The sequence below is a fragment of the Salvelinus alpinus genome, chromosome 5 (assembly GCF_045679555.1).
Source record: "Salvelinus alpinus chromosome 5, SLU_Salpinus.1, whole genome shotgun sequence".
NCBI lineage: Eukaryota > Metazoa > Chordata > Actinopteri > Salmoniformes > Salmonidae > Salvelinus > Salvelinus alpinus.
Window position 1 is genome coordinate 76,187,608 of NC_092090.1, and position 17,112 is coordinate 76,204,719.

At 40.8% G+C, this 17,112-nt stretch overlaps 1 protein-coding gene and 1 pseudogene across 3 annotated transcripts; both read right to left on the bottom strand.

The window, feature by feature from the left end:
- Positions 1–2,238: 2,238 nt before the first annotated feature.
- Positions 2,239–5,444, bottom strand: LOC139575337 (ankyrin repeat domain-containing protein 39-like; annotated as a pseudogene).
- Positions 5,445–11,441: 5,997 nt separating this feature from the next.
- LOC139576821 (BTB/POZ domain-containing protein KCTD9) lies at positions 11,442–16,293 on the bottom strand. Of its 3 annotated transcripts, none has more exons than XM_071403334.1 (12): positions 16,220–16,293; positions 15,149–15,270; positions 15,003–15,046; positions 14,811–14,907; positions 14,621–14,679; positions 14,389–14,517; positions 14,166–14,233; positions 13,963–14,058; positions 13,713–13,862; positions 13,499–13,604; positions 13,273–13,406; positions 11,442–13,038 (listed from the first exon to the last, which is right to left on the bottom strand). In XM_071403334.1, the coding sequence occupies exons 5-12, from the start codon at positions 14,646–14,648 to the stop codon at positions 12,922–12,924; spliced, it is 828 nt and encodes a 275-aa protein (XP_071259435.1). In that variant the 5' UTR covers positions 14,649–14,679; positions 14,811–14,907; positions 15,003–15,046; positions 15,149–15,270; positions 16,220–16,293; the 3' UTR covers positions 11,442–12,921. The 3 variants fall into 3 exon arrangements, with proteins under 3 accessions (XP_071259435.1, XP_071259432.1, XP_071259434.1); XM_071403331.1 differs by lacking the exon at positions 16,220–16,293 and adding an exon at positions 15,850–16,067; XM_071403333.1 differs by lacking the exon at positions 16,220–16,293 and adding an exon at positions 15,898–16,066.
- Between the last annotated feature and the right edge of the window lie 819 nt (positions 16,294–17,112).

Genomic DNA, 17,112 nt, shown 5'->3' on the forward strand with positions numbered 1-17,112 from the left:
TCCAGCCAAAGAAATAGTCGCCATTTTGGTGTCAACAGAAGCTACAAAAACACTATAAATATGCACTTACCTTCGAATAACTTCATCAGAAGGCACTCCCAGGATTCCCAGTTCGACAATAAATGACTGAAAAGTTCCATAAAGCCCATCATTTAGCCACTTGTTGTTAGCATGTTCAGCCCACGAATCCATTTTCATGACGCACGAGCAATCCCGCCAGACAAAAACTCAAAAAGTTCCGTTACAGGTCGTAGAAACAAGTCAAATGATGTATGCAATCCATATTTAGGATGTGTTTAACATTAATCATCAATAAGGATCCAACCGGAGAATTTCATTGTCTGAAGAAAGAGCATTGGAACGAGAGCACTCTCTCTCGCTCACGCGCAAAATGAGACTGAGATTTCTGAAGATCACTCAGTAAAATAGCTCCTATGAGCCCCTCCTTTATAGTAGAATCATATAACCAAAATCTAAAGACGGTGACATCTAGTGGAAGCCCTAGGAAGTGTTTGCTTATCCATAACTATATGGGGTATCATTTGGCACTGTTTTGAAAATCGAGTTCTCACTTCCTGTTTGGAAGTCTTCTCAGGTTTTTGTCTGCCAAATGAGTTCTGTTCTACTTACAGACATAATTCAAACAGTTTTATAAACTTCAGAGTGTTTTCTATACAATAGTAATAATAATATGCATGTATTACCTTCTGGGGCAGAGTAGGAGGAAATTCCGTTTTGGTACGCAATTCATTCAAAGTGGAAACACTGCCCCCTGTCCATAACAGGTTTTAATCCTCATTTTGTTGAGGCTGACGCTACTTCCTTTGTCCATGGAAAATCCATAGGCTGTCTTTTTTAATGCAGCTGAAGAATTAGTTCTTCCTCACAACACGATCATACACAAAGGTTGCTGGATCGAATCCCCGAGCTGACAAGGTAAGAATCTGTCGTTCTGCCCCTGAGCAAGGTAGTTAACCCATTTTTCCCCAGGCGCCAAAGACGTGGATGTTGAATAAGGCAGCCCCCCGCACCTCTCTGATTCAGAGGGGTCGGGTTAAATGCAGAAGACACATTTCAGTTGAAGGCATTCAGTTGTACAACTGACTAGGCATTCCCCTTTCAGTCTCACACCATGGTAAATGTGCTCACACCATATGGAAAGCCTCTTTTCAGTTTCACAAAGTTCTATGAAAAACAGAAGAACAAGAAGCAAACTACTGCCAGATTTATTCTTGACCCCATCATCAGTATTCCAGTACATCTTTTTCACAGACGTGAAATTGCTCTATGGCTCGAAGCAGCTAGTACAGACAAACAGGCGTCTGCTACTGCAGTTATCCAAGAGCCATCCAGACCTTGTAAATTCAGGGCCAGGTTGTCAGGATCAGCATGCCATGTAGTGATGTAAAGTACTTAAGTAGAAATACTTTAAATTACTACTTAAGTAAATTTTTGGGGTATCATTATTTTACTTTACTATTTATATTTATATTTTTGGCAACTTTTACTTTACTACATCCCTAAAGAAAATAATGTACTTTTTACTCCATACATTTTTTCTGACACTCAAAAGTACTTGTTACATTTTGACAGGAAAATGGTCCAATTCACACACTTATCAAGAGAACATCCCTGGTCATTCCCACTGCCTCTGATCTGGCGTACTCACTAAACACAAATGCTTTGTTTGTAAATTATGTCTGAGTGTTGGAGTGGGCCCCTGGCTATCCGTCAATTAAAAAAACTAGAAAATTGTGCCGTCTGGTTTGCTCAATATAAGGAATTTGAAATGATTTATACTTTTACTTTTGATACTTAAGTACATTTTAGCAATTCCATTTACTTTTGATACTTAAGTATATTTAAAACCAAATACTTGTGGACTTTTACTCAAGCAGTATTTTACTGGGTGACTTTCACTTTTATTTGAGTCATTTTCTATTAAGGTATCTATACTTTTACTCAAGTATGGCAATTGAGTACTTTTTCCACCACTGATGCCATGGCACTCTGTGAACATGCAAAAATAGCTAGTTCACAAAGTAAACCAATTGCTGGTAGACTTGCTTCCCCTGCTGGTTGAGAAAGAACTACACCTGATAAAATCAATCTCATGCCAGGCAGTTTAGGTGGGGACCTCAAGAAAACAAATACAGAACAGCTGCACAAAAGTGAATGTCTCACTGATAAGCTGCTAGTAAACCAGATGGCTAATTTGTTGAGCTCGGTGTCCCGGTGTTATTGTGGGTGTTCCAGGAGCTCCTTCAGAAGTCCATCTGGTGCTAGCTGGTAAGGTACCTAGAACTTGTTTGCATGGCTCCAGAGGGAGGGACAGCACTGGAAAAGCAGTCTGCATACCTCTTCATGGCCCTGCTCTGCAGCCTGCTCCATTTGTAAACACACAAAAGACACACCATTGTGTGTGATATAATTACAGTATTGCCTTACAACAAATGTTGCAATTATTGTTTTTGAATTGCAGTTTTTGTGTTGCGTGATCGTGGTCCTGTGTGGCTCAGTTGGTAGAGCACAGTGCTTGCAACACCGGGGTTGAGGGTTTGATTCCCATGGGTGACCAGAAATGCATGCACTCACTACTGTAAGTTGCTCTGTATAAGACTGTCTGCTAAAGGACTAAAATGTATTAATTTCTTTTTTTGACTAGTACTGCACCTTATGTAATGGAGAGGATCCATCATAATCACATAGCTGGGGATCTGCCCTATGGTGACGCAACAGCTGGATGTCCACAGTAGGCCGATCGGTGAAGAGGAGTGACCCCACCCGGCGTCTGAGGGTTGGCACATGCCTCGCCCCACAGAAGGAACTTACATACAGACTCATGCCGACTGCGACTGGCATAGTGCTGAAATAAATCACAACCATACCACTGATAGTTAGGAGGATCAGTTCAACTCATTCCTGTGTTATAAAAATAGTATAGGTTACAATGATCATTCTAGCCTAGGGAGCCACATCCTCACCAGAGCAGTGTAATTAGCTGAATCTCTTAGGTTAGGTTCTGTACCCTTCTGGAGAAGTGATTTGACCCGCTCCAAGTCTCCATCCATTGCAGCAGACCAGTTACCGGTACCTGTAAAATCACTCACATTTCAGTCACTACAGCAGGGACGATCTTCAGGTCGGAGCTCTAGAAAGAGGCCCAGGTTCCCGACTTGCAATTCCGAGTTGGATGACCGTTCAAAACGTATTTTCCCAGTTGGAGCTTGTTTTTTCCGAGTTCCCAGTTGTCTTGAACTCACTGAAGTCTGAGATTTCCCAGTTACGACTTTCGAGTTGTTTTGAGCGCAGCAGAAGTCATGCTGGTTTGACAGCATGGCCAATGTTGAATGTTTATCCTTTTAAGCTTGGAAAAGAGACCCTTAAACCCAGACTTGGACAACACACCCGCTCCACTGAATAGCAGGCTGGTGATTGCTTTGCAATACTTGCAGTATAGCCACTGATTCCTTCCTAACCACTCATTGTTGAATTTGCGATTTCCAACTTGTAGTGTAATATTTATGTCCAATGGCCAATGAGCACTGATAAGTTTTATCTATAATTTCTCTTCATTATTTATCTTCATATGACAGAAATTGAAAAGGATTTGCCAGTGTATTGTCGACTTGATTCACGATGGAAGTATAACGTTAACATGATCAATCCAATCAAAGCTACTGTATATATAATGTGATTTGACATCATTTGATCTGTGGCCAATGACTTTGAGCCTTCTTGGATGGGCACTTCTAATGTAACTCTATGGCAGCACCCAAGGGGCTTGAATTTTCAAGCTCTACCTGTAGATTTTGTGGTGACATAGTTTCCCAATGAGTGACAGAACATTGAGGCAATCATGGCGCAGCTAGACAACATTACCAACCCCTACGCTCCGTATTTTTCACTGGCTGCCACACCACGACAAAAAGCACAGAGCTAGGCTAAAACCACCTGAATTTTGGAGCTGCCTTACTCAAGAAAACAAAAAAGAGACCAATTTTGTATGTGGCTTCATTAACTCAATGATACATATTTTTTTACATTGTTTGCAAATTGATATGTGGGGCTCTGCCCCATCTGCCTTGAATGATGGGTCACCATTGGCTGCTGCATTTGCCTATAGGCTATCTCTGAGTTCTTTGCTCTTATTTCTTTAGCCGCCAATGTATCACAGTGTATAAATGTGTCCATATGGCAGAAGCTAGTTCTCTCCTCATAGTTTAATTTAAACTTTTAGATTTGTATCATTTTACTTCAGATTTGTATGATTAACCACGTGACAATGATTTTGAGAAACGAAAACGTTATTATTGAAATGAAACTGTTCCACAAAAATGCGCATAAATAATCATAACTGGCACGCAGATCGGTAGAAATGGTTGGATAAATTGCAAGCTTCCCCAAGCTTGAAACTCACAAGATGCCTATGGTCTTTACAATTCCACCCATTTAAAAATGTGTGAACGGGCAAGCCGTGCAAACATTGGAGGTCCCGTGAAAAAAGGGCCCATCACTTCTAATGTAACTCTATGGCAGCACCCAAGGGGCTTGAATTTTCAAGCTCTACCTGTAGATTTTGTGGTGACATAGTTTCCCAATGAGTGACAGAACATTGAGGCAATCATGGCGCAGCTAGACAACATTACCAACCCCTACGCTCCGTATTTTTCACTGGCTGCCACACCACGACAAAAAGCACAGAGCTAGGCTAAAACCACCTGAATTTTGGAGCTGCCTTACTCAAGAAAACAAAAAAGAGACCAATTTTGTATGTGGCTTCATTAACTCAATGATACATATTTTTTTACATTGTTTGCAAATTGATATGTGGGGCTCTGCCCCATCTGCCTTGAATGATGGGTCACCATTGGCTGCTGCATTTGCCTATAGGCTATCTCTGAGTTCTTTGCTCTTATTTCTTTAGCCGCCAATGTATCACAGTGTATAAATGTGTCCATATGGCAGAAGCTAGTTCTCTCCTCATAGTTTAATTTAAACTTTTAGATTTGTATCATTTTACTTCAGATTTGTATGATTAACCACGTGACAATGATTTTGAGAAACGAAAACGTTATTATTGAAATGAAACTGTTCCACAAAAATGCGCATAAATAATCATAACTGGCACGCAGATCGGTAGAAATGGTTGGATAAATTGCAAGCTTCCCCAAGCTTGAAACTCACAAGATGCCTATGGTCTTTACAATTCCACCCATTTAAAAATGTGTGAACGGGCAAGCCGTGCAAACATTGGAGGTCCCGTGAAAAAAGGGCCCATCGATGGAAATGAAATGCCCATCCAACTGATTTGTTCTGGCACCGGGTCTTCATTACACTTCTATTTGTGTTGTATAAAAGTCTAATCAAAGTTTATTTGTATTTGTATTTATTCGGCTCGATCCTAGGTCCCACACTCTTCTCAATTTACATCTCTCACCCATTTATATGCAGATGATACAGTCTTATACTCAGCTGGCCCATCCCTGGATTTTGTGTTAAATGCTCTTCAACAAAGCTTTCTTAGTGTCCAACACTTAGTGTTCTCTGCCCTTAACCCTGTTCTGAACACCTCCAACACAAAGGTTATGTGGTTTGGTAAGAAGAATGCCCCTCTCCCCACTGGTGTGATTACTACCTCTGAGGGTTTAGAGCTTGAGGTAGTCACCTCATACAAGTACGTGGGAGTATGGCTAGACAGTACACTGTCCTTCTCTCAGCACATATCAAAGCTGCAGGCTAAGGTTAAATCTAGACTTGGTTTCGTAATCGCTCCTCTTTCACCCCAGCTGCCAAACTAACCGATTCAGATGACCATCCTACCCATGCTAGATTACAGAGTCACATTCTGTTAAAGGTCCCCAAAGCACACACATCCCTGGGTCGCTCCTCTTTTCAGTTCGCTGCAGCTAGTGACTGGAACGAGCTGCAAAAAACACTCAAACTGGACAGTTTTATCTCCATCTCTTCATTCAAAGACTCAATCATGGACACTCTTACTGACAGTTGTGACTGCTTTGTGTGATGTATTGTTGTCTCTAACTTATTTCCTTTGTGCTATTGTCTGTCTGTGCCCAATAATGTTTGTACCATGTTTGGTGCTACCATGCTGTGTTGTCATGTGTTGCTGCCATGCTATGTTGTTGTCTTAGGTCTCCCTTTATGTAGTGTTGTGGTCTCTCTTGTCGTGATGTGTGTTTTGTCCTATATTTTTAATCCCAGCCCCCGTCCCTGCAGGAGGCCTTTTGCCTTTTGGTAGGCCGTCATTGTAAATAAGAATTTGTTCTTAACTGACTTGCCAATATTAAATAAAGGTAAAAAATATATATATAATAATAATAATTTTAAAAAATGATACTCTTCCTGGAGTCCAGCAACAGTTATATACAATTTAAAATAGCATGACATTACATTTCATAACACTTTACACAATACATTAAGTGTGTTCCCTCAGGCCACTACTCTACTTTCACATATCTACAATACATATCCATGTGTAGGTGTATGTAGGGTGCGTGTTTTTGTCATGTGTACAGTATGTCTGTGCCTGTGTGTGTGTCTATTCACAGTCCTTGCTGTTCCATAAGGTGTGTTTTTATCTGTTTTCTAAATCTGATTCTACTGCTTGCATCAGTTACCTGATGTGGAATAGAGTTACATGTAGCAATGGCTCTATATAGTACTGTGCGTCTCCTGTTGTCTGTTCTTGACTTGGGGATTGTGAAGAGAACTTTGGTGGCATGTCGTGTGGTGTCCGAGCTGTGTGCTAGTACAGTAGTTTAAACAGACACCTCGGTGCATTCAGCATGTCAACACTTCTTACAAAAGCAAGTAGTGATGAAGTCAATCTCTCCTCCACTTTGAGCCATGTCTCAATTGTTTCAAGGCTGAGTCAAGTGGATTTAACAGGTGACATCAATAAGGGATCATAGCTTTCACCTGGATTCACCTGGTCAGTCTGTCATGGACAGAGCAGGTGTTTCTAATGTTTTGTACACTCTGTTATATACAGTCGTGGCCAAAAGTTGAGAATGACACAAATATTAATTTCCACAAAGTTTGCTGCTTCAGTGTCTTCAGATATTTTTGTCAGATGTTACTATGGAATAGTGAAGTATAATTACAAGCATTTCATAAGTGTCAAAGGCTTTTATTGACAATTACATGAAGTTGATGCAGAGTCAATATTTGCAGTGTTGACCCTTCTTTTTCAAGACCTCTGCAATCCGCCCTGGCATGCTGTCAATTAACTTCTGGGCCACATCCTGACTGATGGTAGCCCATTCTTGCATGATCAATGCTTGGAGTTTGTCAGAATTTGTGGGGTTTTGTTTGTCCACCCGTCTTGAGGATTGACCACAAGTTCTCAATGGGATTTCCTGGCCATAGACCCAAAATATCGATGTTTTGTTCCCCGAGCCAATTGGTTATCACCTTTGCCTTATGGCAAGGTGCTCCAGCATGCTGGAAAAGGCATTGTTCGACACCAAACTGTTCCTGGATGGTTGGGAGAAGTTGCTCTCGGAGGATGTGTTGGTACCATTCTTTATTCATGGCTGTGTTCTTAGGCAAAATTGTGAGTGAGCCCACTCCTTTGGCTGAGAAGCAACCCCACACATGAATGGTTTCAGGATGCTTTACTGTTGGCATGACACAGGACTGATGGTAGCGCTCACCTTGTCTTCTCCGGACAAGCTTTTTTCCGGATGCCCCAAACAATCGGAAAGGGGATTCATCAGAGAAAATGACTTTACCCCAGTCCTCAGCAGTCCAATCCCTGTACCTTTTGCAGAATATCAGTCTGTCCCTGATGTTTTTCCTGGAGAGAAGTGGCTTCTTTGCTGCCCTTCTTGACACCAGGCCATCCTCCAAAAGTCTTCGCCTCACTGTGCGTGCAGATGCACTCACACCTGCCTGCTGCTATTCCTGAGCAAGCTCTGTACTGGTGGTGCCCCGATCCTGCAGCTGAATCAACTTTAGGAGACGGTCCTGGCGCTTGCTGGACTTTCTTGGGTGCCCTGAAGCCTTCTTCACAAAAATTGAACCGCTCTCCTTGAAGTTCTTGATGATCCGATAAATGGTTGATTTAGGTGCAATCTTACTGGCAGCAATATCCTTGCCTGTGAAGCCCTTTTTATGCAAAGCAATGATGACGGCACGTGTTTCCTTGCAGGTAACCATGTTTGACAGAGGAAGAACAATGATTACAAGCACCACTCTCCTTTTGAAGCTTCCAGTCTGTTATTCGAACTCAATCAGCATGACAGAGTGATCTCCAGCCTTGTCCTTGTCAACACTCACACCTGTGTTAACGAGAGAATTACTGACATGATGTCAGCTGGTCCTTTTGTGGCAGGGCTGAAATGCAGTGGAAATGTTTTTTAGCTAGTCCATTATAATTGAAAATATGGGTTGTTTATGAATTCGAAGGACCAACAAAAAGGGATAGAAAACATTTAGGTGCTGGATTTTAGGCCGGTAGCAACCACCACAGGGTGTCCTTTCAGAACACAAGGACGTAGTTCCAGTTCAAATCGAATCCCGGAGTTGGCAAGGTAAAAATCTATCGTTCTACCCCTGAGCAAGGCAGTTAACCCACTGTTCCCCGGGCGCCGAAGACGTGGATGTCAATTATGGCAGCCCCCCGCACCTCTCTGATTCAGAGGGGTTGGGTTAAATGCGAAAGACACATTTCAGTTGAATGCATTCAGTTGTACAACTGATTAGGTATCCCCTTTTCCCACTTACTGGGGGACGCAAGTTGGTAGACAAAGCACCCACAATGATGGCCTCCAGACGACATTGCAGTGCAGTTGTTTATGTTCTTGTCAAAGAAAACGCATTTGAAAAACAATTGTGGTATTTCTTCTCATCTCGATGTCTGCCGAAGTTTGTAATGCTTGCATGAAGCTAGAGGAATACATTGCACTCACTCAGTAGGCTTCCAAGACCCACTGCTTACTGTCCCTAGGTAATTAGTGTTGGTTAGCTACACTACACGGACAAAAAACTATGTGAACATCTCATTCCGAAGTCATGGGCATTAATATAGAGTTGGTCCCCCCTTTGCTCTTATTACAGCCTTCACTCTTCTGGGAAGGCTTTCCATTAGATGTTGGAACATTGCAGCGGGGACTTGCTTCCATTCAGCCACAAGAGCATTAGTGAGGTCGGGCACTGATGTTTTGTGTGATTAGGCCTAACTCGCAGTCAGCGTTTCAATTCACCCCAAAGGTGTTCGATGGGGTTGAGGTCAGAGCTCAGTGCAGGCCAGTCAAGTTCTCCTACACAGATCTCAACAAACCATTTCTGTATGGACCTCCCTTTGTGCACGGGGGAATTGTCATGCTGAAACAGGAAAGGGCCTTCCCCAAACTGTTGCCACAAAGTTGAAGAATGTTATTGCATGCTGTAGCATTAAGATTTCCCTTCACTTGAATTAAGGGGCCTAGCCCGAACCATGAAAAACAGCCCCAGGCCATTATTCCTCCTCCACCAAACTTCACAGTTGGCACTTTGCATTGGTGCAGGTAGTGTTCTCCTGGCATCCGCCAAACCCAGATTTGTCCGCCGGACTGCCAGGTAGTGAAGCATGATTCATCACTCCAGAGAACACTTTTCTGCTGGTCTAGAGTCCAATAGCTTTACACCACTCCAGCTGACGCTTGGCATTGCGCATAGTGATTTTAGACTTTTGTGTGGCTGCTCGGACATGGAAATCAATTTCATGAAGCTCCCAACAGTTCTTGTACTGACATTGCTTCCAGATGCAATTTGTAATTCGTGGGTGAGTGTTGCAACTGAGGTCAGATTTTTACGCGCTACGTGCTTCAGCACTCCCGTTCTGTGAGCTTGTGTGGCCTACCACTTTGCAGCTGAGCTGTTGTTGCTCCTAGATGTTTCCACTTCACAATAACAACACCTAAAGTTGCCCGGGGCATCTCTAGCAGGGCAGAAAGATGGCATCCAATGACGGTGCCACGTTGAAAGTCACTTAGCTCTTCAGTGAGGCCATTCTACTGCAAATGTTTGTCTATGGAGATTGCATGGCTGTGTGCTCAATTTTATACACCTGTCAGCAACGGGTGTGGCTGTCATAGCCGAATCCACTAATTTGAAGGGGTGTCCACATACTTTTGTATATACAGTGTAGCTAGCAAGCTAATGTTGTTAGCTACAGCTAACCCAGCTGTTAGCCAAACAGGACGCTTGTCTGCAAACGTTAACGTGCTCCTCAAAGTAACTGCTCAAGTTTAGCTATTTAGCTTGCTAATTACTTGTAAATTCTGTACTCGAAGATAATGGTCTTTAACGAACACAACATCATGAACAAATGCCATAAAAGCCATTCTGTCGACATTTCTAAATCAAGGTTTACTACAAGAGTTGACAACGTAACACATACTCGCAGTCATTGGTTGGCACTTTTGTTTTGACACCGTGCTCTACAGAAATTTGAATGGGTGTTTTTCTACTATTTTAAAGCCACACTCCGTAATATGCAAACCACCAACAAAGACCACCACAAAACACAGTGATGGCACTGCAATTTTTATTAGCGTTAGCATACATTTGCAATATATTTTTGAGTCCACTTTCTGTCAGCGAGGGTTGCCTACAAAAAAACTAAATTAAAAATATAGTTTACAATTTGGATAAAACCTTGAGAAAAAAAACACATCAATGAAAAAAGTAACTACCAACACAATTTCCATTTATTTTCAACTTCTGGGTAGCTTCTTGAAGGGAAACTGCCCTATTTGCAAAATTGTAAATGTCACTCACAAATTCCCTTAGTCTGTACATTTTGGCATGAGGTGAGACATCACAGCCAAACAAACTCCATCTTCAGCCATCTGTAGAATTGTCATTTAGCTAGAATTTACTATGCAACTATAGGAACATCCCTCCCATCATTGGATAAGCACCATCACAACCTTTAGTGAATAGACCTACTTCCACTTTCACATTATGAATAGGTAAAATACTTACATTTCCCATGGTTTCAGACAGGCTGCCAGACTGTCTCTTCCCCCCTCGGCTCATGTCATAGGACCAATGTTGACAGTAGTTCCACCACCAAGAGCAGCAGCAACAACCGGAAATGTTTGTCTTCTATTCTTCAAATAGTCAGCCTTACTCTGAGCAGTTAATGTGTCTGAGGTTTTATTGGCCCCTTAGTCCCATCACTTCACCAGAGGTCACAAAAAAAGTGGAATTAAAGAAAAAAGGATCCACTCAAACATATATTGCAGAGCAGCACTAAGTATCTCCACTTCAGGAACCCAAAGAGCCTTTTAAAAGCCTAAAATACTTCAGGTATGATTGTGCACTTTTACAGCAGCAAAAATGAAATTAATTAGGCACAAGGCAGTTATTTTGGAAAGTTAGTGAAAAGATACCATTATTTAATTTGCACAAGTAATTCATTACACAGACACTTTTTAAAAAATTACAGTAATTTATTGAATTACATTTTTGTGGTTGAGTGCAATAATTATAGACAGGGAAAAAAGAGAAACACACCCGATATTTAAAGAACTTTCATCCAATATTTCTTGAATACAATGTTATATCAAAATAAACAACCATTGTTCCTTCAAGGTTCTGATATTGACGATCTCCACACTCAAGGTGCAATATTCTTTATGATTGTGTTCATTATCATGACAGACGAGTACCTACCTACTGTGAAATAGAGTATAGAGAGAATATTGCATCTCAAACTCTTTCAGCTACAGCCAGAGAAAATGCAGTCTTTAAACATGCATTGTTCTAAAAGAACTGAGATTGTAACAATCACAGTCCAGCAGTGATAACATTTTGCTATCCTAATAATGTTTTGGAAGCACTAGATTTGAAATACATTATGTTACAAGCACATTTAACTTGGTGTCCTATGAGTGAGTAAAACTGAAGTTACTGACCAAAACATACCATTTAGACATTTGTGCAAAGCAAAATTTCAAGACATGACTGAATGATATGCCCTGTTCATTGGTTGTGGTCTCCTTGAGGGGAGTGTTATACAACTAAGTGCTACACAAGCTTGAACATGACGGTAACACAATTAAAACACACATTCACTTTGATAATATTTGGATATGATGAATTTCATACAACAAGAGCCAAAACTACAGTGAAATGCATGCAACTAGATATCAGACAGGGGTAGAAAATAAGGAGGTAGATTCACGGAGAACACCAAAAACGACAGGCAGCAGGGAAAGAGTACATTGCATACTTGAAATTCTGTTGAATACAGTTCAACACCCACAGTCTTATATGAAAAATTAATTCCACAGCATAATTGTGTGGTGCAATAACAGCAAATTATTTTTGCCATTTTCACCATGCTACGGTATGGCTTTGACTTAGAAAATAAACATCCTAATCATAAAGCATATCTGGAACTTTAAGTACATTGATAAGAATGTACAGTCACAATGTCATCTCCCATTTATGCTTTACCACAGTCTTGATTGAGGCCCTTTTTTACTTTCATGCACTTATAGTTTGATAATCTTTGATTTACAGACATTAAATAATCTAGAAAACACACATCTAGAAATCATAAAAATAATAATAAGTTAGGATTGAATCCAGATATAATAGTAAACATACATAAAGAACATTCAATATTTTGGTTTGGGGAAAACAATAAGACAGTCAGACATTTAAAATATTCCACTACATAACAGAAACGGATAACCCTGGATGTGCTCTAGTGCAAGAGATTTAAAGCTAGTATATCAGGTGGAAGGGATGTGGGATGCCAGGGATGTGCATAAAATGCATGTATTGCATAAGGGTCCAGGAAGCTTGATAGTAGGGGTGGGTGGGATTTGCTGGCATAATAACATCGTTGCCAGGCATTCATGAGATTAACCAGCCTGAATCCAGGTGGAATGTGCAGGGGAGTCATCTGACACTCTGAGACATGTGCAATGCAGTCAGCATCTCTTCAAAAATGGCCCCCTTCACATTGGACCCTCTCAAGTTGGCCTCTTGTAGGTCACAGCCAGACAGATCACAATTCTGTGATGAGTAAAACAAAACTGTCAGTATTCTTGGTACTAACCACAGTCAGTATTCTTTGCAATAACCTTAAATGTCACAGTAATAAAACTGTAACACTGTTCTTAAGATGGATGCTACTTTATGGTATCTGAAAAAACTTTAATTATTATAAGAGCTGTCTGATTCCATTTGTTTCAGATTTACTTGACCTTTTAGTCTCAAGTTTAATCCACTTAAATACCTTCTGCTTACCTCAAGATCAGTTCCTGCCAAAGTGGCACCCCGTAGGTTACAGTTCTTCAGTTTAGCATTTTTTAGAGTGGCCACACGCAGATTAATTCCAGTCATCTGACTTCCCTCCATGTCAACACCTTTTAGATTGGCACCTAATAAGACATACATTAGAGGTTCAACACCAGAGGTTATACAAGTGTTACCAGTTCCTTATTTCTCATAATACAAATAAATTAAAGTTTACCCTCCAAGTTGGCCTTTAGACCAGACGGGTCTTCAAAATTACATCCTTTGAGAGACGCCCCCTCAGCATTTGAACAGAGCATTTTTACACCCTGCAAGTTAGCACCCTAAAACAGAAAGAAAATTAGTCCCCTCAAAATACTGTTAATTTTTCAAATGTTGACACGCTGTAACATGTAGGTTTCATAAGCTAATGAAGGAGCTAATGGGTTTACATCAAGGTTGGCCCCAGAGAGGTCAGCCCGCTCCAGGTTTGAACAACATAGGTTGGCATGTGTCAGGTTGCAGCGACTCAGGTTGGCCATCTTGAAGTTGATGTAGCGCAAGTCGAGGCGAGAGAGATCAGCACCACTGAAATTAAGTCCCTTTTGGATGGAGAGAGGTATTATTTGTCATGGTCACATGTTAGGTACACTCCATTGAATGTTCAGCAGTGCGTTGTCCTTGTGGAAAATGTGGTTTTACCTGACAGCGGAGCTCTGATTTGGTGGGTGTAGCCAGCAGAAACCGAACAAACTCCTTGCGAGAGATGGGAGAGTGGTCCTCAGGTGGCTGGTTATTCTGGAGAAAAGCATGTGGTGACATGGATCAATATGCTGTGACAAAATTGAATGAATAATTTGAAATATGGAGCTTGCTTGTCATCCATATGGCCATGAGTTCGTCACCTTTATTGCTACTTCCAACTGATCAGCCAGCTGCTCAATTCCAAAGAATCGAGCCTCCTCCAAAACCCCTGAAAAACAGATTAGATTTACTAATCAGAGCAAATATATGTTGTCAAGATTTCATGCTGTAGTCAACATGCACAACTGAAGTGATATCATTCATCTGTGAGCTTTATCGTAGAATAAAGATAATGAAAGCGTCACCTGTAAATGCCATACTTACCAAGTAAATTGATACCTTCATTGATAATGAGCTGGCCATGTCGCAGGTAATTAAGAATAGGCTCAAAGTATTCTGGGCTGCGGTCAATCAGGTAAGCCCCACGTTCATCCTGCTTGTTACCCCATACATCTGCAGAGCAAAGATAGGCCATAATTATGGGTAAATCACAACAGAAAAGGTCTAATGTATAAGGTCAGCAGTGTTAGATGTGACAAACTTCATTATTGTTTACCCTTCTCCCGGAACATGTGAGCAAGCATGCTCTCTGGCTCCTTGCTGACCAAGGTACTGCTGTAAAAAGGACCATAGTTTGTGAGGAAAAAAAGTAACCAAAGAAAGTAGATAGGAATATCTCTGTTAATATTATTGCCATGTGACTTTCGATATTCATAGAACATTGAAACAAGTCCTCCATTGCTTACCGTGTGGTGGTGAAGAGACGCCCCCCAATATTAAGGGTCAGCCAATCTGTGTGTGCCCTAGGCAGGCCGTCTGTAGTCCTGACATCATTCTGTGGGTCTAAGATAACATTATTCAGAGGGATAACTCACCACCTCATTCTTCAGAACCAAATGGTTTGAGAAGACTAGGAAAGAATTAGAGGACAAACTCACCAACAAAGGGGTCTCCCTCTGAGACATACAAAACATCATCATCCCTATAATAAAGGAATAGTAGAGAAATTAATATGTAATATTGGCTGGAGTAAGGACATTCCAAAGACATGAAACTACAAAGTGTTGAAGGAAATGTACACTACCTGATGAGCGCTATGTCATCTATAAGACCACCTTTTCCATTGTATAAATTACAGGCTTTGATTCCCAACTTATTGCTTGCTACAGATAACAGGTCGGCCAAGGTCCCATACACAGCTACAACCTAATGAAGGAACACAGAGTTATTGTCACAAAACATACCTATTTGGGCAAACCCATTCTCTCTTGCTAGCAAACTAAAAGGTAGACTCAGCAATATAACATGACGATACACAGCTGGACGACTGCTTATATACAGATGTCAAAAACAAAGTTAAAAATCTACCAAGACTGGCACCAGTTCTTCCAAATGTGCCCCTTCCTTGAAACATACCAACATTGTGACGAGGCAATTGTGGGTGGCAGGTTTAAATGTTGTTTGTTTGAAAACACTGTTGTTGACTTCTGTTAGAAGGAAATGGCCCCATTTTGAATGTCATATTGCTGAGTCTACCTGTAATGTAGCCAGATAGCTAACTAGGAAATGAGTTAGTCGATAGCTACGTTTGTTCGTGTTCCCAATACCAAACAACCTCAGATTAACTAGCTAGCGTTATTGAGCTATGTACACTAGTTACACACATTATATGGGCCGCATAGCTTCGATGCAACTAAGCGAGTTTGTTGGGACATTTGGCTGTTACAAATTCGCTTAGTGGCATCAAAGCTAAGGGCCGCATTAACATTACATAGACAGTCTTACCTTACAGTTAGCTATCGTTAGCCCAATAGCTAAGCTAACTGTACGCACCTTGCCATTTTTGGACGTCCCGTTCACAAAAAGAGTAACTCTTCTCATTCTTTGTAACACGTTTAAATACTAATCCCAGAACAATGAACCACAGCAGGAGCAGCTAGCTAGCAGATTTGACAGTGGGACGAAACGCAAGAAGGAAACGTTGAACTCCAGCCTACCAATGGAATGGACATATTTCTTAGGGGTTCACAATCAAACCAATCAAATTTTGAATCAGAAAGTAGGTGAGCCAATCAAGGGCCAACATTGGGTGTACTCGTTTTACAAACCGGTGCGTGCCATCATTCTTGAATATGGTTAAGTATTTATGTCACACCGTTCTTGTATAGCCCGATCCACACCCGCTCAGTGGTACCAGAGACGTAGAGGAAGAGAGTCCCAGCAGGTGGCGTTTTTTCGTTGTTTCGCTCACCAAGCAAGGAGTTTTTGTACGGAGGTCAATGAGTGTCGAATTCGGTCAACAACAAAAATGTATTGCTTATTTGCCATGTGAGATTTATTTGATCAAATATAACTTTCGTAAAGCTTAAGTTGTTAAGAGTGTACTGATATAAATAGGACACGCGACATCCCTGGAACTTTGACATAAAACACTTTATATCGGAGTTGTCACGAGATGGCTATGCATATTCATACAATTATGCTAGTAGCATAGCATCCCCATTGGATACAACCCTCATCGAATATTCAAACAATGATATTTGTTTTTAGTGATCGAATGATTCTCTCTCTTCGCAGGACAATCTGCAGAGCTGGGATGGTTGTATCTCTCTTATATATAACATTATATTGGTTGCAAGAATTTAGTATAATTTAAATGGAAAAACCCCAAGTTTTTTTTTCTGGCATCGAAAATCTCCTTCCAACTATTTTGAAACCTCTATGGTGCAGCTGTGAATTTTTTGGTCCTTAAATTAAACTAGCATACATTTTTATTTAGCACAATTTTCTTTAGCCAATTTTGGTATTTAATGCCGGGCTGACAGACAAGTTCCATACCGTCTCTAGAGCAGACATTTTCTTATAATTTTGTTTACTGCATGTGACAACTCCACCAGTTCTATTTATATAATTTACAAAGATTATACCATTTTTTTAAAAATCTAAAAATAACTTTAAAAAAAATAATCTATTAGTATATTTGAGTATAACCAAAATAGTTGTTTTAATATTTGTTTAGTCTTTTCTGGTGGATAAAATTGAAATTGC

Coding starts and splice junctions, on each gene's coding strand:
- LOC139576821 (XM_071403331.1), bottom strand. CDS start 15,945: ATGAGAAGAGTTACTCTTTTTGTGAACGGGACGTCCAAAAATGGCAAG. Junction 14,059..14,165: donor AGTTGGAAGTAGCAATAAAG/GTGACGAACTCA, acceptor GCTTTTCTCCAG/AATAACCAGCCACCTGAGGA. Junction 13,863..13,962: donor AATCAGAGCTCCGCTGTCAG/GTAAAACCACAT, acceptor TCCATCCAAAAG/GGACTTAATTTCAGTGGTGC.